This window comes from Cricetulus griseus, chromosome 4 (assembly GCF_003668045.3).
Source record: "Cricetulus griseus strain 17A/GY chromosome 4, alternate assembly CriGri-PICRH-1.0, whole genome shotgun sequence".
Lineage (NCBI taxonomy): Eukaryota > Metazoa > Chordata > Mammalia > Rodentia > Cricetidae > Cricetulus > Cricetulus griseus.
Window position 1 is genome coordinate 87,998,767 of NC_048597.1, and position 26,595 is coordinate 88,025,361.

The 26,595-nt window shown below is 38.8% G+C and overlaps 1 protein-coding gene and 1 pseudogene across 1 annotated transcript; both read right to left on the reverse strand.

Moving 5' to 3' along the window:
* LOC107977824 overlaps window positions 1–8,578 on the reverse strand; it is a 28,263-nt pseudogene extending 19,685 nt beyond the window's left edge.
* A 7,938-nt stretch (window positions 8,579–16,516) lies between these two features.
* Window positions 16,517–26,384, reverse strand: LOC100769036 (vomeronasal type-2 receptor 116-like). Its single transcript, XM_027416092.1, has 5 exons — window positions 26,085–26,384; window positions 24,938–25,741; window positions 23,581–23,808; window positions 22,371–22,494; window positions 16,517–17,451 (listed from the first exon to the last, which is right to left on the reverse strand). Exons 1-5 carry the CDS (start codon window positions 26,382–26,384, stop codon window positions 16,517–16,519), a joined length of 2,391 nt encoding a protein of 796 aa, XP_027271893.1.
* Window positions 26,385–26,595: the final 211 nt, after the last annotated feature.

Below are 26,595 nucleotides of genomic sequence, written 5' to 3' on the forward strand. Positions count from 1 at the left end.
TGCTAGTTGCTTTTGTGGCATCAAGGACACTAGAACAAAACAAAATCATGAAGCCAGTCTTGGTATATTGCCATGTCCCAGGCAGTATATCATTAACTGTGAATGATCAGAGTGTCCAAGAAAAATCATCAGGCTAAAGCAGCTATTATTCCAATTAGGACATAATACAATGTTCTCATTTATATCTTTATAAAATTTGTTTATAAGTCTAATCGTGGCATTCTGTTGTTCCTTGGTCATATGACACCATAGTGTCTCTAAATGAGAAACATGTCTATGAAAGGGAGGTCCTGAATCTCACCCTTTCTTCAATTTCTGTTTTATTCTTTGCCTGTTAACATGTGCCTATGTGTAGGGCAGAGACATCAGCTAATCTAACACTTTTTTTCTCTATATGCCACATAAATACCTGAGTGTAGGTGGAAGGAGGCTAGCAATCTGAACTTTGGCCAAGTCCTCTTGCACCATGAATCACATTGACATTTCAAAGTTTGCTTTGTTTTGATTTTTGAGCAACTGGGTGAGCAATATATAAGTACTGTATAAGTGACTATAGACTAGGGTATTCCCCAAAGAGCTGTTAAGCTTCTAAGTCCTTGTATCTTTTGAGTACAATTTGAAACTGGATTATTTGATGAGGAAGTCAGTGTGGATAAGGTCATTATGGTTGCACTTGTTGTGGTAGTAAATAAACTTGTATGGCATTGTCAATATGTAGAAAATTGTATCCAGGGAAATTGAGACTTCTTTTCTACCACCTGACTCTCGGAAAATAAAAGTTACTATTTTTCAGAGGCTCTCAAAACGAACATTCCCAAGCATGATTTGAGTTTGAATATCTATGAAGCAATGTTCTGGGATGACAAGAATTTTCATGCTTTAAAGGCATTCACTTTGTCTCTATATTATAGCGTTACTCAAAAGGCATTATTTCTATACATATTTAGACTTGTTGAAGCTGTTTCCCAAAAATACTCTTCTGAATAAAAAAGGAACCATACAATTCCTACCACGTGACTAGAATATTTATTATTCTCATTATGTAGTTTTTGTGTTTAATACTTAAGGTTTATATTAGCACTAAGGACTATAGATCTGATCTTGTGTTCTGTCATATTTATGTGTAACTTCCAGTTCATATATCAGGCTTAGAATACAAACTGAAGCACCTTATACTGGGGAGAGGATTGTTTAAATTTGAAAAATGATCACGGAGGTGAAAGCAGGCTTAAAAATGTGATGCAGAATATAGATATCAAGTTAGACAGGCTCTGACTTAATACTGGATTTCCTCAGAACATTTTCTCATTAGCTTAGATTAATGGTTTCTCTAGGTATCCACATATCCACAGAGTATCCTCTGACCCATTATATCCACTTACTACCACCTTCCATGTCCCCTAATTCTAGTCGTTTCTTCAGCATGGCTTACACTTCACTAGGGGAGACTATTTCTCAAACTCTCAGCATTATTCAATCACCATTGATCCCTTGGAATATTATGTGGCAAATTTTCTAACCCTGAATCTAGTCCTCTTGGAGTAGGTTATCTGAACAGCTCAACCTCATGGCACTCTGGGCCACATTTCAAGATTGCATGGTGTTTCTGTAAAGGGAGTGCTAATTTGGCTCTTTTTGACATCTTATATACAGCCCTGAAAAAAACTCCACAGAGTGCTGCTCCTCACATCTTAGATTCTTGTTAAATCACTCATTCATTGTAGCCCCAGAGAGCTTCCTTGATCTGTCTATGCCATGTTTGTCTACACCAAAACCTAAAGTGGGAAATTACCAATACAGAGCCAAGTAGAAATATAAGGGTATTTAATGGGGAAAAGCCTTATTTACAGAGCAACCTAGCCAGCCGCCATGGCAGCAGTCTGTACAGCAAGCCGAAAGGGTGAAACTGAAAGTGAAATCCAGCCACCAGAAACGCTTACTCCACTTCACCCTGACCAAGCCCTCGCAGGCATGGTCAGGCAGACCTGTAGCCAGTCCCTAAGCAGGTGTGGCTACAGGTTCCCCTACAATTCCCCCTTTAGTCTAAAAGAGGATTAAAACTTAACAGTGTAAAGTATCCAAAATTAACTATCATAAAGGTGAAATATAAGAACATACAACAATCTGCTTATGTCACATCCTAACTACCAATTTTAACTAAATCCTAAAATCATCTGAAAGAGGTGTCCAAGCCTGAACAGCTCCTTCCAATCCCAACCATAAACAATAGGAAGCTATCCCTAACTAGGTATATACACTATCCTAAGTGACAACAATGGGGGAAGGGGGCATAGCATCCTCCAAGTTACTTCCTGCTGAAATAGGACGACGAAAGCCTTGTGGGATCCTGTAGGAAGAAATGTTAGTAAAGTGAAAGTCTTGAATGGATTGTATCCAGTCCATGTTAGATGGGATTCACTTGATTGAAGATCTTGCTTGAAATCCTCAACTTGACTGAAGTCAGTACCCGAAGCTCTGGCGAGAGTGTCAGTTGAAATGGAGCAAGTTGGATCCAGTGCAGTCAAGGAGGTGTGGCCCATTTTCTTTCTAGTGTGTCCAGGGATTGCTGTCAGCCAGGTCTTCATTGGTTGTGTGGGACTCAAACATAAACAGTTAGCAGAGAAATGTTTGCTTATATATGTAAACATGCTGGGAAAGGCAACCATGGGAGAATAACGATTATGAGAGGGTGTACACCTTGAAAGAAAGATCCAAGAAAAGACAAAGACAGTCCCCAATTTCTTCATTTATTTATTCTGTATTACATCAATTGGCTTCTTGATACAATACAGAAACTCTAAAGTTAAGTTAAATAACGTGGTTGTATTTTAGAGGAGAAAAGCCAAATCCACCTCTAAATTCAGCATTGGTTTAATTGAATAGGGACTAGAGAAATAAAGAGAAATAGAGTTCTCTAAGTGACAGCTATAAAGTTTACCATATGGCACGTTCCTTTTGTTTGATGGTTATAGCTACCTTCTCTTCTTAAGTATCTACCCATACAGTGTCCTTCGCCTTCTGGAGATGAGTTTTCCTGGGAAGATAAAAGCAAAACACTTACTTTTCTTTTGGGAGGTTTCTATTTAGTTTATAAGACATACCTTAGTAGAATACCTGTCATTTCTCGAGAGGTTTTTCCTTTTCAACTCAAATCTTGATCAACTTTGATGGTATCCAAAGTTTTTCTTCTCCTGTGGAAACCAATGCAAAAGCCCTACCCCAATGTAACACATGTCCTGGTTTCCAAACAAAGGTTAGTACATCTTTGATTATACCGGCTAATTCATTTCAGCAGTTTTTTCCATAGTCCAGTGTCTTTCTGCAGCTGTTTGACCTTTTTATTTGGCATTAAGAAAGTTTAGTGTTAATAAAGCATTATGCAACCTAAGTTTTGGGGTTTAGTCTTCCAAGCTTGTTTGATGAGCATCTCCTTAAGTGTTCTATTAGATCTCTCAACCACTGCTTGTTCTGTAGGATTGTGTGGTATACTGGTAACATGCTTTATGTTATAATATTTGAAAAACTGTTCCAATTTTGTGGACACATATGCTAGAGCATTGTCAGTTTTTATTTGTGCAGGTATACCCATAACTGCCATCACCTCTAGCAGGTGTGTAATTGTTGGGAGCCAAATCTCAGGGGTTGGCATGAGATCCTAGGCCATGCTTGGCAGGCCACATAGTTAACCTTTACATAGCAGCTCCTTAGAACCTCAGCTCAAGAAAAAGAAACAACCTGACCCAGTCCTCCACCCACAGGCTCAGTTACCTAGGCAATCCTTCCTGGACCTGTTACTCATATACTCTTTACCCTGCCAAACATCTTCTTTGTGGCTTCCTAATATCCTGCCTACACTAACACCTTGTGCACAAACAACCCGTTCTACCCCTCCCCATATCCTGCTCTGGCGACTATATAAGCTAGCCTGAGAAAAAAGTAAAGTCTGGCACTTGATCAGAATCCTGTCTTGTGGTCGTTCTTTCTGTGTCTCTTGTTCCCATTCCCTATCCCTGACGCTCTTGCTCCAGGTTGATGTACTGCAGGTCGGGACATGTAATAACAGAATCAGCTTTTTCAGAGTTAAGAGCAGTAGCCCTTTGGAACCCTGAGAATGTGCCTATAGTATGATGCACATATTTCAAATTTTCAAACTCTGCAAAGTGAAAGATCTATCTCCCAAACCTCATTTCTCTGAATGCCCTTAGGATTACAACCTGCTGGCAATGGAGTTTGATTATAAAAGGAACAAGTAGGACAGTTTCTCACAATCTCCTTGGCTTGTTGCCAAATGATGGAGAAGTCTTTTTTCAAACCTTTGCTATTTACATGATGTTTCTTATGAAATTCTGAGGCTTCTAGCACACTTCCAATTGATAAACGATCAATCTCATCATTGCCTTGTGCTCATGGGCCTGGCAGACTCATATGGGATCTGATATGTGTAATGTATATAGGATTACTTCTGTTTATGATTGTTTCCTGTAATTGTAAAAACAGAGAAGTTAATTCTATATTATCAGGAACGAATTTTGCAGTCTCAATGTGTTACATGACTCTCTGCATATTGAGAATCAGTAACTATATTAAGAGATTCTGTAAAATCCATAAGTACCATGAGAATGGCATATAAATCTGCCTTCTGTACAGATGTATATGGACTTTGAACTACTTTACTTACATCACCTGCCTTATAAACAGCCTTACCTGATTTGTTGGCATCAGTGTAGAAGGTAAGAACTCCAGAAATGGGAGTTTGTCTTGCAATACGTGGAAGAATCCAGACTGTCTTTTTTATGAATTTAATTCTGTCAGTTTTGGGATAGTTGTTGCTAATTGTTCCCAAAAAGTCAGTAAGAGCTGTTTACCAATATTCATTATCCTTCCAGAAGGAGGAAATTTCTTCACTAGTTAAAGGTACTATAATTTCTGCTGGATCTTTTCCAGTCAGTTGACGAAGTCTTAATTTTTCCTTTAAAATCAAATCAGAAATCATATATATATATATATTATATATATATATATATATATATATATATATTCTGTTTATGTGGCAGAAATATCCACTACAATATGGTGTCTTCCCTCTGCAACAGAATCCCAGAAGGGTATTCTCTGAATGGCAAGATAACCAGAATACAGTCTAAACTAAAGTTTATCCGATCTATATACGCATCCAATATTCTGTTTTCTACCCATTGTAACTCTTTTTCTGCCTCAGAAGATAATATTCTGGTACTGTTTAGGTCCTCATCACCTTTAAGGGCCATTTTTAAATGCTTTAAGTCATGTCCTTCTACACCAATAATCGTCTGTAATTGAGAAATTTCCCCTAATAATTTCTGAATAGAATTATGAGTTTGATAATGATCTCTCCTAATTTGTACCTTTGAGGTCTGATTCTTTGTAAGTCTATCTTGTAACCTAAATAGTTAATAGAATCTACTCTTTGTATCTTTTCTGTGGCAATCCGTAACCCCCAATGAGGCAGAACTTCCTTCACCATTTCAAAATACTTTCCAAAGATTCCTTATTAGAATCTGATAAAAGAATATCATCCATGATAAACATGTTTATCATAATGATAAACAAGGGATTGTGAAATTTTCTTATGAATTATTTCCAAAAGTTGCTGTAAAAAGTGCTGACACAAAGTAGGACTATTTAGCATTCCTTGTGGCAAAACTCCCCACTGATATCTCCTAACTGGCTGTGAATTACTAAGAGGTGGTACAGTAAATGCAAATTTTTCTCTATCATTTTCATGTAACGGTATTGTGAAAAAAACAGTCTTTTAGATTAATGACTATGATAGGCCATCCTTTAGGTATTAAGGAAGGCAATGGCATTCCAGGTTTCAGAGAGCCCATTGGTTGAAATACCTTATTTATGGCTCTCAGGTCTGTCAGCATTCTCCGCTTACCTGACTTCTTTTTGATAACAAATACAGGAGAATTCCAAGGACTGGAATTCTGTATGTTCAGCATCTAGCGGTTCCTGTACTAAATTTTCTAAAGCCTCTAGTTTCTCAGGGGTCATAGGCCATTATCCTACACAAACTGTAAGCCACTTCAATGACAGGGCCTTTGGCTCCTCTGAATGTCCATCATTTGTACCTAGTTTCTGTACATCATGGATGGTTGGTAACCGTTTTCCATAGCATCTTACCTGATCTTTTCTACTATCAAAAGATTGTACCTAATTTGTATTCGACACTGGAGGAATAATAATCTGAGTATTCCATTGCTTTAAAAGATCATGACCCCGGAGATTTATAGCTATATCTTCCCCGTATGGTTTCAGTCTCCCTTTCTGTCCTTCCGGTCCAATGCAGACGACTGAGTTAATACTCTTGTCGAACTCTAGATAGAGTCCCAATTCCTAAAAATTGTACATTTGCCTCTCTAAGAGGCCATTTCTGAGGCCAAGGCTTTTGGGTAATAATATTTACATCTGCCCCAGTGTCTACTATGCCAGTAATAACCTTATTATTAACTTTCACTTTCAACTGAGGCCTGTTATCATTAATAGAAACTTGCCAAAATATGCATTTCTCATTTTGTCCATTCACATTTGATTCTTCATCAGTATTCAAACTACCATCTAGAGCAGTATTTTTCACAATAGGCAAAGAACTATCTATTGGTCCTGTGAGAGATTGTCTCCCACTGCTACTGGGCATGACTGGACCTTTCTCGATGTGGGGACCTTCTTGAGGGTCCCTCGGGGTTTCCCGGCCTTAACAGGTTTCCTTGCATGTCCCTGGTCGATCTACATTCATTGGTCCAGTGTCTGCCCTTACCACATGTTCTACACAATCCAGAAGGCAGTGACCTTCCATATGAGGCATTGTTAGAATTCTTTGTCTACAATTTCTCTTATTATGTCCCATTTTACCACAGTTGAAACATCTAGGTTCCTGGCACCATCATGGTCTCCTGGGGAAGCCTCTTCCTACCCAAGGTTCTGGTTCATAGTAGTAGTAACCTCTAGCCTCTTGGGACCTATGTTGACCTCTGTAAGGTGCTTCTCCTTCCCAAGCCCTTGTGTCCTCACCTCTAGAACTTTTAATTTCCTGTTGCCTTTTTAAAACTTTCAAAATGGTTTCTCCTACCCAAGCTCCAGTGTCTTGCACATGATAGTTAATGTTGGCTGCATGCAAAACCCATTCTTCTAGCGGAGCTGATGTGATCTTTAAAGGCAGAAGCATTCTTTTGCATTTTGGGTTTGCATTTTCATAAGCTATTGTATATATAATTGATTGTCTTGTTTCTAGACCTGTTACCTGGAATTCTACTGTCCTAGTTAAACTTTGTAAGAAGTCCTGGAACTGTTCTGTAGGTCCACGTTCTATTCTGGTATAAGCTTCCAGGCATTCTCCTGGCACACGAACCTTATCCCAGGCATTTAATGCTGCTTTCCTGCATAGGGACAGTATATCACCATCATATTCAGCCTGAACCTGTGGGTTAGCGTAAATACCCTCACCAAGAATCTTATCTAGAGGGTCTTCAAAACCTTCCTTTATTCCCTGATACTCAAGGAGCTTCGCCTCTTTCCTTACCAATGCCTTCCACTGGATTTGGCATGAATTCACAAGTACAGCTGCTACCAATTGTTCCCAATCTGTGGGTGTCACCCTGTTAAAGGTTGCCCATGAATGTAATAACTATTTTATATGTGGGCTATGGAGACCATATGAGACAACTAATTCTTTAATATTCTTAAGATCCTTCAGCTGTTTAGGTTGCCATTCATAAGCCATCTGTCCGTGAGGGTGTTTCGTAGAAGCTGGCTTTTCTACCATGGTAGCTGGCTACACTAATAGTGTATGAGTAACAACCTTAGAAGAATAGTCATGATACCTGGGTGGATTAGGTGCCTCTAATTGGAGTGATTCTGCCTCTGAGGCATCCCAATGATCTTTAAGCCTAGCAATGATATCCTTATGAAAAGTTTCAATCTCCTTAAGCACACAAGATTCCAAGCATGTTAGTGAATTCCTCTAACTGCTCCTCTACATGTTTTTCTAGGTCTTTAATACGATCATCCTTAGGCAGCATCTGTATGGCATGGAAACTGCCTTCTAGGTATTAGAGTCTATATTCGAGGTCATGATTTGCTGATTTTGAGTCCTCAGCGATTGACCGTATGGACCTATGTAATCTGTCAACCCTGTACTGTAAATTATCATCCAAACATTCAAATCTAGACTCAAATTTGTGATCTGCTACTTTAGATGCTTCAATAATTGATTGAATGGCTTTGTCCAATTCTTCAACCCTATCCTGGGTATTTTGCACCTTTGCATTTAGTTTCTGGATAACAGCACCTATCTGAGTTTCTAGGTGGCTACAGATATTCTTTAGTTCGTCACAGTTCTCTGACAGCCTAACCTCTAATGCCTCAGACATGGAGGATCTCTCTGTGTTTATCTTATCATAAATACACTACATCTCATCTTGGGTAACAGACAGCTCTGTCTTTAGTGTATTGGACACAGAGCCAAGCTTATCATCCAATTTCTGTTCCACTTGCTGCACAATTGTGGTCTGCCCTAATCTGTTCTCCAATACCTCATTGCGTAAACCTGTTATTTCCTCTAAGCAGGTGGTTAGGTTTTCCTTATCCCTGTTCCTGAGTCCTCTGGCTAGAAATATTATTTGTACCAGCAAGCTAACAGCCTTTACGGTATATAGGCTGGTAATTGGCAGATTAGCATCCTCCTCAAACATTAAATTCACATAAGAAGCCAAAATATTACCAATTTTAGCAAATGATAAATATTCTGCCCTAATTTTACCTGATTTCTACTCCAGATGCAGTAACTATCTTTGACCAACAGATGGCACAGGCATTCAGTTAGTCTGCAGCATTTGGCAGTGGTCGGTGGCAGCTGTGGAGAGAGGTCACAAAAGCGACTGCACTTATCATAGAGAGTATACAGCCTTGCGGCTGCAACAACTAAATAAGGCCTGGCTTTATGGCCACTGCACTGACCCTGCTGAAAGCCAAGACCTACTCCAGAGGCCTACTCGGTTCAAGGGCTGGAGGCCTCTGGGCACCGGTTGGCTGCAGTCTGAGCTGGTCCTGAACGCATGGTGGTAAAACCGTAGGAGGTCTGTGTGAGTCTCCAAGCTGGGAGGACAGTTCTGAGCAGCAGTGGGAATGCGCTTGTGTGGTGCAGCCAGTTGGCTGGGAGCCAGGATCATCTATGGAGAGAGGGAGCTTTCCCGGCCTAGACTGCAGGCCCAATGGAACCCACAGCCTGTCCCAAATGGGGTGTAGGTTTCCAATATCCCACTCCTGACAACCAGATAAAGTTGGAAATTACTGATACAGGGTCAAGCAGAAATATAAGGGTATTTAATAGGGAAAAGCCTTACTTACAGAGTGACCTAGCCAGCCGGCACAGCAGCAATCCATACAGCAAGCCGAAAGGGTGAAACTGAAAGTGAAACCCAGCCACCTGAAACTCTTATTCTATGTCACCCTGACCATGCCCTTGCAGGCATCTTCAGGTAGACCTGTAGCCAGCCCCTCAGCAGGCGTGGCTACAGGTTCCCCTACAAAAACCTTGTGACCATGAATCAAGAAATGGACTCTAAAAACCATGGTGTCCTGGTACTTGGTCTTCTTGTCACTTTTAAGGCATTAGATCATGAAAGACAGATATTACTTGCCTAATCCCTCCACATTCAATAGCAGAAATTATTAATTTAAAAGTGGATCCTAGTTAAATCAACCAATTGTGATAATAACTGAATATTTTAACATTATAATTAATGTATCTGTGTAGGATTATTGCATATGCATGTAGCTAGTGTGTGTGGAATATCTTTGTGTATGAGTGAATGTGTGAATATGTACCAGTATATTTGTCTTCAACTGTAAGGGCAAACTTGAGTGTCACCTTTTCCTTTTATCATTATTCCACACATTGTCCTCTTGCTGTTGCTGATGTGTATGACAAACTACAGAAGACTGGATCCTCTGGAGATGCTGCTTGTGTTGGCCCATATCATCATTGGAGTCCTGGGATCACAGATGTTGATAGCCATGCACAGTTGCACAATGACTCTGCTGATGGAAATTAAGTTCCTGATATTGTGATAAATGCATGACATGACTTTATATTCTCAATCATCTCATCCTCAAACATAGCCAAAGTCATTCTGCAGGACACAGACATAAATGACTGAAAAACTGCCAATAAATGAAGGACAGGTTCAATTATTCTGCTTCACTTAGAAGTCTGCCTGACACCCTAGGCCTATATGCTAAAGGTGGATGCCCCAAATTATAGAAGAACTTTGGGTGACTGTCCAGGTAGCCAGATATCTCTGTCATTCCTAAAGTCTGGGAAGTTCCTCACAATATACTTCCTATTTTCTTAGTGCAGGATACAAGAGTCAGTCAAACACGGTGCTGAGGGGAAGACAAGAGGGCAAGTCTTTACAAAAAGATGATTGGTTAGGGCTTAGGTTGTAGCTCAGCAGCAGTTTTCTTTCCTAGCCTATGTGAGACTCTGGGTTCAAATCAGTACTGATTAAAAGGTGACAGGTTGCGTATATCAAACCAGATGGGGTCACTGCATGAACAGCTTGTGTTCACTAGGTAAAGCTTAGGGTGCCTATGCACGTGACAGGCTGACCTTTAAAACCATTGGCTGGCTGTTTTCATACTCTGTGGTCTTTTGTTTCAAAAGACATTCACTGTGTGGTAATAAAAACGTTCCTGACTGACTAGACTCCTAGCTGCATCTGATTGTCTCTGGGATTCTAGGAGGCTGGGGATATGGGCAAGCAGTGCACTTACCTTTCCTTGAAACAGCTCAGCCTTCTGAGGTTAGACTAAGACCCTGTATCTGGTGCCCAGTTGAGGCACGAAGCACCTAAATCTTGGCCAAGTCCAACTGGTCTCTCAGGGTAAGTGAGACACTCAATATGGGTAACTCTGTTTACAGTAAGAAGGGAGAAGGAGGACAACAGATGTCTGCCAAAGATGATGCAGAGGAGCAATGGGCAGTACCATCTGCCCCAATAACTCTAGACCGCCACATTATGATCCCAGAAATCAGGAGGTTGGGTCTCCCTACACTGCCCTCAGGGAAAGTCCATGGGATCTGGAACCCTATGATGATTGGACAATGGCAGGTCAAGATCTGGAAGCTTGGTTTATGCAGAGGAGGGATGGGGGATGCAACTAGGGCATCCCAAACCTACCCTGAAAACTTGGCTCCCAGGCCTGGCAGGGCTCTAAACTAGTATCCTTCGGAGGCCAAGGATCTTAAAGAGCTCCACAATGATATTGCCGAAAATGGCCCTAATGCCCTTGGACACAGATCCTGTTGTAAAATATAACCTATCATCTGTGAACCCCAAGGACTGGTTGAAAGTGTCTATGGTAGTCCTCCCTAGTTCTCAGTTTATCAAAAGAAGACAGTGTGGATTCTTCCACGCATTGTAAGACAAACTCCCATTTCTGGAGTTCTTGCCTTCTACACTGACACTAACAAATCAGGTAAGGCTGGGTATAAAGCAGGTGAGGTAAGTAAAGTAGTTCAAAGTCCATATACATCTGTACAGAAGGCAGAATTATATGCAATTCTCATGGTGCTTATGGATTTTACAGAACCTCTTAACATAGTTACTGATTCCCAATATGCAGAGAGAGTCGTCTTGCACATAGAGACTGCAGAATTCATCCCTGATAATACTGAACTAACTTCGTTGTCCTTAAAATTACAGGAAACAATCAGAAACAGAAGTAATCCTCTGTATATTACGCATATCAAATCCCATACGGGTCTGCCTGGCCCACTAGCACAAGACAATGACGAGATAGCAAAGATTTAAAGAAGGACTTCTCCATCACTTGGCAACAAGGCAAGGAGATAGTGAGGAACTGCCCTACTTGTTCCTTTTATAACCAAACTCCACTGCCAGCAGGCATTAATCCTAAAGGCATTCGGAGGAATGAGATCTGGCAAATGACATCTTGTACTTGACAGAATTTGGAAATTTGAAATATGTGCATCATACCATTAACATATTCTCAGGTTCCAATGGGCTATGGCTCTCAACTCTGAAAAAGCTGATTCCGTTATTACACACCTACTTGAGGTGATGGCAGTTATGGGCATACATGCACAGATAAAAAATGACAATGTTCCAGCATATGTCTCCACAAAAATGGAATAGTTCTTCAAAGATTATAACATAAATCATGTCACAGGTATACCACACAATCCTACAGGACAAGCAGTTGTTGAGAGGTCTAATAGGACACTTACAGAGATGCTCCATAGGCAAGCTGGTAAGTCAAAACCCCCCAAACATAGGTTGCATAATGCTTTATTGACACTAAACTTTCTTAATGCCAATGACAAAGGACAAACAGCTGCGGAAAGACACCGGACTATGGAAAAAATTGCAGAACTGAATCAACCAGTGTACTTCACAGATGTACTGACATCGGTATGGAAACCTGGACATGTGTTACGTTGGGGTATGGGTTTTACATTTGTTTCCACGGGAGAAGAAAATCTTTGGATACCATCAAAATTGATCAAGATTCGAGTTGAAAAAGACAACCCACTCAACAAGGACGACTGACAGGTATTTACTGAGGTATATCTCATGAACTAAATGAAAGCCTCCCAAAGGAATGGGAAGTGCTTTGTTTTTATCTTCACAGGAAAACCCACCTCCAGAAGTCAAAGGACACTATTTGGGCAAATACTTAAAGGAAAGAAGGTAGGTAGCTATAACCATCAAACAAAAGGAACATGCCATACAGTACACTTTACAGCTGTCTCTCAAATAACTCTATTTCTCTTCATTTCCTAGTCCCTATTCAATTAAATCAACGCTGGATTTAGAGTTGGATTTGGCTTCCCCCCCTAAAATTCAAGCATGTTATTTAACTAAATTTTAAAGTTTTGTGTTATATCAAGAAGCCAATTGATGTAATACAGAATAAATGAAGAATTTGAGGACTATCTTTTGTCTTCTTGGCTCTTTCTTTCAAGGCCTATACCCTCTCATAATAGTTATTTTTCAGTGGTTGCCTTTCCCAGTATACATACCTGTGAAAGCAAACATTTCTCTGCTAACACTTATGTTTGAGTCCCATACAGCCAATGAAAACCCCCCTGACGACAATCCCTGCATGCTCCGGAAAACAATTGGGCCATACCTCTCCAACTGCACTGGATTCAACATACTCCGTTTCAACTCACACTCCAACCAGAGCCTTGAGTACTGACTTCAATCAAGTTGAGGATTTCAACCTAGATCTTCCGTCAAGCAAATCCCATTTAACATGGACTGGAGATAACCCAATAGAGACTTTCCCTGTGCTAACATTTTTTTCCCACAGGACCCCACGAGGCTACCATCGTCCCATTCAGCAGGAAGCAACTTAGAATATGCTATGTTCTCATGGGTAGAGTAAGCCTAGTTAGGAATAACTTTCTTATTGTTTAGAGTTGGGAATGGAAGGAGGTGTTCAAGTTAGACACCCTTTCCACATGACTTTAGGGATTAGCTGGAATAGACATAGTTAAGATGTACAATAGCAGATTATTGTATCTTCTTGTATTTTACCTTTGTGATTGTTAATTCTGGATATTTTATACTATTAAGTTTTAGTCTTTTAGACTAAAAGGGGAATTGTAGGGAGACACCGTAGCCAAGCCTCCTAAAGGCCGGCTACAAGTGTGCTTGACCATGCCTGTCAGGGCATGGTCGAGGGGTACAGGATGACACGTGGGGAGTTCTTAAGGGAGCAGACACGTGGGAGCCCTCCCTTCTCTCTGGCCATGCTAGCTTGTGAGTTCTAGGCATGCTTTGGCTTATGCTTGGCTGGTGTTTATGTGAATAAAGAAACCTTAGCCTTACGAACTACAGATTGATCTCATCAAACCCGTAACTACCGATACATGTTTTTCTACAAGGTCTTATCTTACCAAGAACACCGAACACCTTTCTACCCTTCTCCTTGTCTCCTAATCTTACCGATCTTGCTTCCCTACTGGCCAACAGTGTTTATTTCTTCAAACAATAAGAGAAACATACATACAGAAGACTTCCCTCATCAAGAATATTATGCACCAAAGGGATCAGGCAGCAGAAAAGCTGGTCCAGGAAGGACATAAGAAAGAGAGCCCAGGCCTAGGCATCCACAAACCAAGCTTCTCCACAGAAAGTTATCCTGAAAGTTCAATGAAACCTGTGAGCCTTAGTCCACCGGGTTTGTACAAAAATTAGAATTACCAATCTGGTGACCATTGCAGGGAAGCTCAAGACTGTGAGGTTCCTGTGTTTTGCCTGAGAGCCACACAGAAGCCCCCTTGCCTGGTAATTAATACTGAAAATGATTTTAACTGTCAATGTGTGTACTGTTCCCATGTTAACATGGTTTCCTAGTCTCATGTATCCATGGAGACCCTCTCCAGGTATACAGCAACCACAGTAATATATTCAGGGCTGGCCCCCACAAGAGGGAGAAAATGTAGCCAGCCCCTAACTCAGAGCTAAATGTGGCTTCAGGGCTTTGATGTTCAAAGTGGGAAAGTGGCTCCTATTAATATAGGCTGGTGGACATCAGACACTCATCTATTAAAGACTCGGGAACAATATAAGCCAGAGAAAAGAAAAAAGTTCACATTGTCAGCTGACCTCCCTCCATACGTACAGCAGGAAGTCAGCAATTACTGAAATCAGGGTGAGTCCTTTCTGCTTTACCTCATTTTCTTTTCTGTATTTTAAAACTTGAATAAAATTTCTCCACATGTTTAGCAGAGTATGCATGTTTTCATTACTTGTGAATATCTCCTATGCATAGATTATGTTTTCAGAAAATCTGTACCAGCCCCTTCACCATTTCTTCTCCCTTTTCCTTTCTGACACTTTCTCCACCCACAACTGAGTGCATCCTCTGTAAATCCATGGAGTCCCCTCAGCATTATCAGCGTATGCATGTGAGTAAGGCACTCTGCTGCAGTATGTGAAGCCTCTCACTGATCACACTCTGAAGAAAAATGATTTTCCCATCCCTAGGGGCTCTCAACTGCCAATGGCCCATTTGTCAGGGGAGGTACTCATGATTCTCGATCCCACTAATGCAGGGAGTTTATTTGTCTTCATTTCCAGGAGGTCTTGTGCAGATAGATCATATATGCCATGGTTGTGCCTTTTAAAGAACAAACATTCTCACCTTAATCATGTTCTAACTGTGGCTCTTACACATATGTACCTACTGTTTGGAGCTGGTCTCTGAACTTTTGGGGGAAGTGTGTGTAATAACTACATCCCAAGTAGCACTGAGCACTCTGCTTCTATGTATAAATCACCATCTATTGAAAAAGAAGCTTCTCTGAAAAGGCATGAATGAAGGAAATATGCATAGAACTGCCCATATAAAGGAAAGTTATATAATGTATTTACCCATAATAATAACCATAGGATTTCATTTAGGATAAAGTAGCAGCTAGCCACAGATTCTTAGGTCAGTTTGTGGAGTAAGGCATGAGATCTGCATGGCAGAAATAGACTTAAATCTAATGAGAATGTTGTGGGTTACCCCAAATAATATTCATGCCACTCTAGAGATATGCCAGCAGTGTCATATCTTCCCTGGCAGTCAGAGTGTAGGCTCCAGGAATCACCAATGTGTTAAATTATGTATTATTTTATTAATGTGCATAAAACTGTTCATTCCTATGGATACTAGAGGGCATAAATAAAGATTCCATGTCAGGCCAAGCTTTCTTTCTCCATTTTCTATGACCCACCAATGTGATATTCTCATCAAACACGTCCCTACAGTCCAATACTGAAAGGTAAAAAGGACAGATATTGTAATGTTCGAGTATATGTGGATAGCATTTGCAAGCAGCTTAAACAGGTAACCCGTACAGAACACTGTGCTTCCTGCTTGATGTCCCATGGTATCTGGGAGTTGCACTATCGCCCAGCTATGAAATAACACCACTTAAATGATTTATAATTATATATATTTAGGAACTTTCTTTTGTAATCCATTACCATTAGGTTTTCTCCCAAGTCACAGAGTTAGGCATTTCCTTCTCATATTCCATCTTCTCTGCTCTCTCATCACTTACTACTCATGCATCATCAACAAAAATGAGTTTTTCTTCACAATAAAACCATACATGAAATGAAAGCAGGATGTATTCATGGAACATAACAAGGGCAGCATAGAAATTTGGATACATGTGGAAATATTGGTTACTTCACTAGTAAAGTTAAGAAATGTTGAAGAGGCAAAAATAATATGCAACTTGCTACTTTTCTGGTTAATACTAAAAAGAAATACAATTAATTTCATGGATATCAAGCTTCTAATATAGAGAGATATGTAAATCATATTTGGAAAATGAGAGCATACATATTGATTTCATCACTATATAAAACCTATAAAGAATCTGCAACTGAAACATTACATCTGATTGTTGGGGTGGAGCTAAACTGTCTTAAAGACATCTGTGTAATTAAGAAACACATGGATTAAGCTGTAGCTTGGAAATTTGTGCTTCTTTCTTGATGAAATGCAGGGAGTTCTTATCTGGTCTTAACAAAATAATGTAGCACTTGGGAGCAAAGATGCATCCCAGGAGGCCTGCACTAGATGCCAAGATAGAGGAGATTTCCATGGCTACCATGACCTTGCCCTTGGTGCTGTGGTAGACAGGAAGAAATGTGACCCACACACTGAAGAACATCAACATGCTAAATGCCAACAACTTTGCTTCATTGAATGTGTCAGGGAGGTTCATGGAGAGGTAGGCCATACTGTAGCTTCCAAGTGCCAAGAAGCAGAGGTATCCTAGGACACAGTAGAAGGCGACAGTTGAGCCCTTGTTGCACACAATGATGATGTGTCCATGTTCAGAGTGAGCATCTGGGTCAACAAAGGGAGGAGAGATGCTCAGCCAAACTCCACAGAGCCCAAGCTGAATGAGGGTGCAGATGGGAATGATGAAGTTAGGGGCCCTTGATATCATTAGCCACCTCACCATTCTCCCTGGAACAGTGACCTTGAAGGCCAGAACTACAGTAACTGTTTTCGCCAAGACTGTGGAGAGAGCCACTGTGAACAGAATTGCAAATGTGCTCTGCTGCAGGATACAGGTGACTTTGTTTTGTCGGCCAATGAAGAGCAAGGGACAGAGAAAACAGAAGGTCAGAGTAATGAGTAGAGTATAAGTGAGACCCCGATTGTTGGCCTTGACAATGGGAGTGTGGTGGTGCTTCACAAAGACACCAAGAACACAAACTGTGAATATAGAGCAGCCCAGGGCTATGCAGGAGAGCGCCATCCCCAAAGGGTCTTCATAGGACAGGAATGTCACATCTTTCTGGAGGCAGTGGTTCTGCTGTGTATTGGCATAGTGAGTTTCTGGACATTTCACACAATTATCCATATCTGGACAAGAATAATAGTTATCTTAACTCTGTGCACAGGATTCACTTTTATCCCAAGCCCCTTCCCAGCAGCAGCTGTCTGGCATATCACATACACCTCTTCCCTCTATTGCTTCAGACTCAAGTGAATTAGTTCTCAATAGTGAAAATTCACAAATGATCTCAAATCAATAATCCCAAATTGATACTGATCATTGTCTATATTGGGACATAATGTGAAAATTTCTATCCTCTTCATCATTGTAATTAAATGTGTTTGTACATAAGTGGCAATCTCCACTTACTTATGCAGCCATAAATTATAAACCTATATTGCATAAACCTAACTTATTTATAAGATTTTCTCTTGGAGAAACACCTCAAGTGTGAACTGGTCATGTGAGTTCAGTACAAGTAATGTACTGAACTTTCTGGTAATGTTGTTCTCGGCCATTGGTCCAAAGTTTACCTATTTTCATGGAGTTTATTGGATACTTCAGTTTGTTGATGCTCTGAAGGCTCATGCAGAAATGAGAATTACTAGATTCCCCAATGTTTGAAAACTCACCTCTATGAAACTAAATGTTTAGTCATTTGCATGGAGAAAAGATATTTAACAGATAGGTATACAAGCTGGTGATACACAATTTATGATTTATTAAAGCCACTAGAGAACAAAATAGCCAAAGAACCATATTAGTTAGCTATAGAAGATATACAGTGGTTATACACACTTAATTCCAGGACTCAGGTTTGAGAGGTAGATGTATCTTTGTTAGTTCAAGTCCATACTGACTACACGAAATTGATCAACTCCCAGAACAAACAGATTACACAAGGGTGATCTCAGCATCTGGGATCACATACCTATAATCCCAGTACTAGGAAGGTGGAGAGTGGAGTGATATGGTAGTGTGGAGAAAGGAGTAAAATGAGGAGGAAGTTGGGATACAGAGCTTTTGTCTCTGAGGATTTCTGGAGACAAGATTGCTATAACAGCTGGGTAGAGGTAGATCTATTGGCTTGGCTACTTCCTTTTCTGATTTCATCTTGTAACTTGAACCCTCATACCAGTACCAGAGTCTTTTATTTTTAATGTAACACAGCTTTTTTGACACAAGTTATCACTATGTAATGCTGGCTGTTCTGGAACTGAGTCTGTACACCAGGATGACCTCAAACTGTTTTCCAGATTTTCTGCATCTGCCTCAAGAATGCTGGGATTAAGGCAAGTGCTCTCATTGCCTGATAAAATTAAACAATTATTTTTGTCTTAGTCTCTGATGGACTAATTTTTAAATAGTTTCTCAGTGATAATTTTGGGGTTTCATCTAAAAGTAACATAAATATCCATCATTTATGACATGTCTTCATTAGTTTAAAATATTTGTTATTTATCAAGCTGACATTTTCAATTTGATATTTGTTGCAATGTTATCAAAAGTTATTGAATTCATAATGTTGCTGGTGCCACAGTACCTTTTTAAGTCATGCATTTATTACAAGTACCAAATGGTGATTTTACACTCACACACAGAGAACACACACACACACACACACACACACACACACACACACACACACACACAATTCATATGCTTGTTTTCCCAAAATGAAAACAAGGCCTTTCTTGCTCAGTGAACTTATACCCGAATAGTTCAGATCATTAGAATTTTTGATGGAATTTAAAATTTCCCAGGAGACCATTATGTGAGTGAGTCTCTGAAAGTTTATAACTGAGGGGCTCTCACTACGGTGGAAGGTGTAAAAACCCACCCTGAGTTGGTGCACCACTCCAGGTTCTAGTGTCCCAGGCTAAAGAAAAGAAACCAAGCAAGTGGTGCAAAAGTCATGCATCTCTCTTTGTGCTTCCTGACTACAGTAGCATTATGACTAGCAGCTCATGCTCCTGCAGCTGTGAGATCTGTACTCTCATAGTAAGAGACAATTTGTCGAGTTTTTAGTCAGAGAAACAAGAAAATAACTACCTGATGAAAATGTATGCACATATATACATATATACATATATATATATATATATATATATATATATATATATATATATTGTTCTCCTACAAATCAAAATCAAAACAGCTGTTTAATTTTCACTAGCTACATATACTGCTATTGTTGGAACAGACATGTGAGGCCTGTTTCAACGTAAAGATGGACACATACTTTTTGTATTACATACAACTGGACATAAGCATACACTGATGCATAGACGAATTATATATGTTTAGTTAGCACTTTCTGTAAAAGTAGTTGATAACCCTGTACAGACAGAGTATGAGTTCATTGAGAAAGTATTATTGCCATAGTTATCCATCAAAATCTTCATAAGCTACCTAAAAACAGATACTAAGCTGAAATAATACTTTTATGTCCTAAAATGATTCAGCCATATGCCGTAAAATCTACATACTATTTGGCCATTTTCAAATTGATTTCTTAAAAATTTGAAAAAGTTTAGGTATTGAAATTAAAAGAGGACAAACATGGCATAAAGTTTTATATTTATTTAAGTTTATATCGTCTGATGATAGCACTGCACTTGATTGTAATTTTAGTGAAGTTCTGTTGGACTGTACTGACAGGCCTGCTTCAACACTCACTAATCGGTAAACATCTCAAGATGTCAACCATACATTCAGGAGGTGCTGTGTCTACCTGTGACCACTCACCGCATCTGTGGTCTCTAATAGGCTCCTTACAATGAGGGTTTGATGGTGCCCTGGATTCAACATCTGTCACTGCATCGAAGCCAGGATTAATTCATCTTTTTTGGCTGGCTAGGAGAGTGGCTCCTTCCACTCTCCCAACCTCATGTGCATCCTTCCCAAAGGTGTACCCTTGGTCAAAGAGGAGGATCTTCCCCAATTGGAGGAGGACCAGTCTTTGGTCAAGGGTGTAAATGTAGCTCAATTCCCATGATGGAACCTCCAAACAAGATCTCAAAGGTGTTTTTATTGTGTGCCTTCTCAAAACCCTCATTTTTAAGTTTTATTGTGTACCTTCACATAACCCTAAATCTTCAGTTTCCCATCTATTTACTTGCTACAGGATTCTAATGGAGCATGGATTCATCATAGCCATAACACAATGTCTAATGTAGTAAAGAGAACTTGTTTATGAGATTGCAAAATACTTCATGGATATTTAAGTATGTAATTTTCAAAGATGTTATATATGATTTGAAGTTTAAGATTCTCTATTTTTAACCATTTATCTTATATGTTTTAGCTTCTTTCTGCAACTATTTTGAAGTATATTCTATAATTGTAACCATTCATGGTTTGACATTGACATCTCAGGTTTTCTCCAATGTTTACATGTAACTTGTGCCTGAACTTATCGTGACACTAATGTACACAAAGCATCTATATGCAAAATAAGCTTTGATGTTGTGTTTACCCTTTATTGACATATGAATTTTGAAAGTAGGTACATAATAGGAATCTCCAAATTAGAAAATGTTGCATTAGGGGACTGGATAGATAGCTCAGGGATTAAGCTCACTGGTTGCTCTTCTAGAGGGCCTGGTCTCAATTCCCAGTTCCCACTTGGTGGCTCACAACCATCTACATGCCAGAACACTGTATATATAATTAATAAAAAATTAAAAGAAAACTTTAATAAATATTTTTTTTAAAAGAAAAAATATTTTATTAAGTAAGTTTTACATCTCTGAGTATTTGGGGGAAGTGCATTGATTTAAAATACTCAAATTAATAAATGAAGAATGTCATTAAATATAAATCTTAATGATGGGAATTCTTCCCTGGGTTTCTCTCCTTATTCAACAGTGTGTCTGTGTGTTCCCCTCAGATTCACTATTTTCAATTATGCCTTGCATATTTTCTGGTCCTTGGATGTATTTTTACACAGGATTCCTCTATTGTGCCTAAATTGCCATGAAAAAGCGATCCTTGCACTTTAGTTCTGAGATTCTCTGAAAATAGGAGAGTTCAACACTGCCCAGATCAATCTCAACACTAGCATTAACGGAAGTGATGATGCATTTTCAACTAGTATTCACAAGCATTCTATCATTTTCCTAGTCTATGTTCAATACTGCTTCCATTAACACATTATACAAAATACAGTCAATTGTATAAATGGTAATGTTAGCATTTTAGGTTTTTTTAACAGGTAAAAGAAATGATACAAATGTAGATTCAACTAATAATACATAGACAATTTTTGGTTAAAAATTCTGCTCAACAGAGTATTCTCATGATAGGTTGTGACATACTACACTGAATTGTAATTTGCCATCCATAACTATTTTACGGATTTAATCCCTATGTTGTAGAGTTATCTCATTTTCCTTAGATGTCTTGCAGTATGATGCTTCCTGTACACATATTGAGATAGAGGATAACAAAGAAGGAAAGACATTCATGAAGGTAATGGAAAAAGTTATTTAGCAAGGTGAGATGCCTGTGGTTCACATGCATGCAGGCAAAATATTCAGAGATAAAACATGAATAAATCATATTTAAAACATTTATAAATATAAACATGGCTAAAACAAAAACACTTCTTATATAATGACAAGTCCAGAGCCACGACTCAAATTATGAAAGTAAGTATGATAAGGATAAACCATTACATGTGTGCAAGCTTGCAAAATCGTGGAAACTTGATATTTATACTGTGTCTGTTACATGCTATGACAAAATGAAACAGACAACTCTGGAATGCACAAAGTGGTTTTCTACAAAAACCAATGACTAAAGAGACCAAACAACATTGATCAATTATGAATTTCAATGACCAAACTGTAATTCAAAATGATGACACAGTGAAGTGAACCCTTTTTACTTTTAAATGAAAGAAAAGTTCTGCCTCTGTTCCTCCATCACAGGTTTCTATCTCCTTGGACATTGCAGAACACTGTGGAGACCTGGGAAATATCCCAGTTATACTAACAATTACCTGTATCATTGGAAATTTCATTGTCTGGACATTGAGTACAATCATAGCAACAGATAGCTTTGCCTTCCTGAGGCGATTTTCTGAATCCAGGAACACAGTTCTCACTGCACACAGAACGAGGAAGCTGAGAATTAAATACAGAAGAGAAAATACTTAGGAGGGTACAATGTTAAAATAATCAATTATATTTAAACAAACATTGGATAATGAGATGGCATGTTTTTATGTCAATAACTCCAGATAAACCAACAAATGAGTCTAATTCAAGACGGTATGCCCTAAAATGTTCAATGTGTTAAAACAATGATCCAATGATAACAATCTCAGAGGAGATGAGAGAGTGTAAGAGCAAGACAAAATAATAGGAAAGCTCATCGATGAGTACATGTCTGTAACAACAACTAGAAGGTTATAATGTTCCTACTCTGTGCATTCTAATGGCTGGAGGAAACAAACATTTATAAACATGATATTTAATATATTTTGGATATAAAATTGTAATCCAGAATTACAATGCAAACAAGTCTTTGAGTCCTTATGTTAGGAGATGTTCAATATTAAGGGAATTGAAGAGGGAAGAAATACTCTAAAAGTAGCTTATGATATTTCAATGAGGTATTTTCTGGAAATAATGAAAACAAGAAATGAATTTCAAGAGCTTTACTCACCCCTATCTACATCTTTACAGAAGAAGCAATAGGAATAACTTTCTCAGGCTACTAAAGCCATTAATGCCTGAATCTTGAGGCAGAGCACCTACCACATGAGAGCCTAGTAAGTCTGTAATCTTGGGTTGTTTTCTTTAGGGTATATTTCTGAGTGTTGATATTTTCTGCTGCAAGACATGCAATTAACCCAGGGAAATGTGCTCTTCTTAATGCTATGTTTTTTTGATAGGGCTGGAACAAAAGAGGAAAATACCATGCTCCAATATTTACTATTCTCCAATCAAATTAAGCCTAAAATCAGTGTTGACAAAGCACAATGATGAAAGGTACTCATATAGAAAATCAGTTTATCACTGGAAATATTTGTCATTGCAGAAACTTATGGATCCCATTGCCCACAATAATGCAACAAAAAAATTCCTCATGTTGTCAATTGTTTTTTGTATGTTCATGAGTCCCATGCAAGGAACCAGAAATCATTCCATAAGGAAACAAAGGTTATTCATACAGTGTTGAGTGCTATGATATATGATTCAGCTCACCTCTGTAAATCCTATGGCCCACTGTATCATATGATCAGACAAAAGGAGTTGTTGGCCCTGGGGAGCTTGTGGAGAAAATGTTCCAACTTTAATCTTTTGTTGGAGACCTTTTGGAAAATTCCAAAAGTTAATAATATCATACTCTTCATTTAAATTCATTGGTGAATCCAAAACCAGATGGTGTCCAGCACCATTTTTAAAATGGATTTTATTGAGAAAACGGTGAAGCTAAAAGAGTTATATAATCATACTATGAATTTAGTCCCAGGAAATGTTCAACAGAAACAAGTAAACACATTCTCATATTAGCTTTAATAATTGACATGAAATGGAAGTTTCAAAAACTTATATGATTTTAATGACAAATCTCCCCAAATGGCACAATCATGTTTCTAGACTGTCAGTGAGTGTCAAAAGAGAGTGCTGAAACACAACCCAACACATACAGAAATCAAACCAAACAAAAAAAAACTGGAATGACCAAGATTACTGATTGAGGAAAATATTCAAAATTTGAAAATGCCAGACACCTTAAATTAATTAGGAAAAATGCTCAATTTTCAACTTGTAAATTTTGATGTTAACTTCTAAACTGTAACAAATTTTCAGTTTGTCAACATAGCCATTGCTTCTGCATTTAAACATTGCAGGTCTATTAGCATTTTTATATAGGATCTACATCTCCTATTTCTATTCTGAAATGTACTTAGAGATAATGGGGTATGAAATTTAGCACATTTTCCACAAGAAGATTCTGAGCTTATTTGTAATAGAAAGTGGATTGTAGCTGATGGCTTTTATGTTCTTATAATACGTTATAATTCTTATAAATGCATTGAAAATAATCACTCAGAGGCTTAATATTAATTATAATTTTTGACCAATGATTCAGGCTTATTTCTGGTTAGTATATTAAAATTAACCCATTTCTAGTATTTTCTATTTTACCATGAGCTTGTGGCTAAAAACTTGCTTCTATGGCTGCGGTTGCTGTCTCCCTGACTCCACAATTTTCTTCCCTGTATCTCTGCTTGCATTACCTGAATGGCTATATTCTGCCATACCATTGGACAAAGCAACTGTATTCATCAAGAATAAAAGCAACATATATTCTCAGCATAAAGAAGATCATAACACAGCAGTAGGTATTGACAAACCCACATTTTATTCTTCTTATGCCAGCCATTCATCATGGAAAATGACACATGTTACTGTAATAATATTTAGACAAGATAATAAATAGAGGCTACCTTTGGGTAAAATCTGCCAAAAAAGTACAGTAGTATATTGAGGGCTTTTGTAATCAAATTTAGTATGTCACAGTGCTGTAGTTAAAATACACAGGAAGTGAAATTACCTCCCAGGGGTGGACATTCAACATCCCATTTCCATGAGCTGGCATTTGTACTTGTTTGACAATCATCTCATGAAGACTGTGAGCCACAGCATACACAGAATTATATATATTATAAGTCTCTTCAGTCATGTCCATTTCCCAGAGATTTGAAGGCAACAATTCCAAAGAAGCATTGGGTAAACAGTTACCTGATATTTTACCATCAGGGAGAGATAAAGAGCAATTGAAGAATTTATGCCAAAAACACGAAAGATGATGGTCTTCTGGGTATTTGTAAGGGCTATATGTCTGGACGAACTTTTTAAAATCAGAAATCTCATCATGGTGGTGTGCATAAAATAGAGACCCATGAAGTAAATCAAAAATGAAAGCATCATCGTTGTTAGATACATCACATTGTGAATTCATGACCCAGACTTTCCATGTATAAAATATATATGTAGAATATAACATTAAACAATGTAAAGATTCCGCGTCATCATAGATGAAAACTACATTTACAGATGTTGATCTCATCAGCTCAATATTTCCTTTGTGTTCACTGTGAAAGGAAAGTAGGTTTTCAGGCATCATTTTCACAAAAGCCACACAAACTCGATTCCTGGAAAACTCCTCTGTCAAATATGATAGAATATGAGCTCCTTTTTGGTTGTCTACGAGGAACAAGCCCACCCAGGTCCAGCTGTAATGAATCATCAAAGAGGCAATACCAAGTGCCAGAGATGTGTCCGTTAGAGCTGTCTGGTAGACAGAAGAAAACTGGCTTCGGTCACTCAGGATAGCGGCATATGTCCCAAAACTAAACTGAAGGGAATTTGAAATTAGAAACAAGAATTAAAACATTGATGTAGCACACAATCTTAGACTCAGAAATGCACTTGAGATTGAAAGTATCTAACTACTCTTCACCAATTTTTAAAATCCTATCTCATTCCTGAAGACACTTATTGAGAATTCCTGACAAGACACAGGCTCCTAAACACCAGCTGTATACTCCCATCCCACTATCTTCTCTATCTCTAGCAAAGTATATCTCAACCAAATGCCTGCCTTGTCTTTGATAGAAAAAAATGACGGGCTTCTCTCCTTTACATGAGAAGAAAACCTGAAATTTCTGCATGTTAACACAATTTGCTTGATTACTCACAGCCACATCCATCACCTGTGGATATTTGTAGAGATTCAGCAATCTGCCAATATGTGCAGATGTTTTCCATGATGGTCCTGTCAGTAAAGCAACAGTCTTATTTTCCATTCTACATGTGTAATTAGGAATGATTCTTCCCATTTCTGTGAGCATATGAAAAACGTAGCTGAGAAAATCCCATTCACCTCTTTGGACATGATAGAGATCAAATCCGAGTGATGTGTTGGGTAAAAGATGAGGGTTCCTGTTGATCTCCTCGATGGCAAAAATGAAGGCCAAGTAACACTGGTAGTTCCTCATTTTGAACCTGTGGAAATACATTGACAATTATTGTTAAGAAGAATCATACCAAGGACTAGGAAATCTTAGGCCTGTTTCTGGACTGCCTCCCTCTCCCCTGAGGCCTGGGGACAGTTCATGGCAGATCCCATCCTGGTGGTAACCAGCCCACCCAAAGCCTGCCAAGGCCCAGTACCAGTCCTGCCTCCATCCATGGGAATAGGAGAGACAT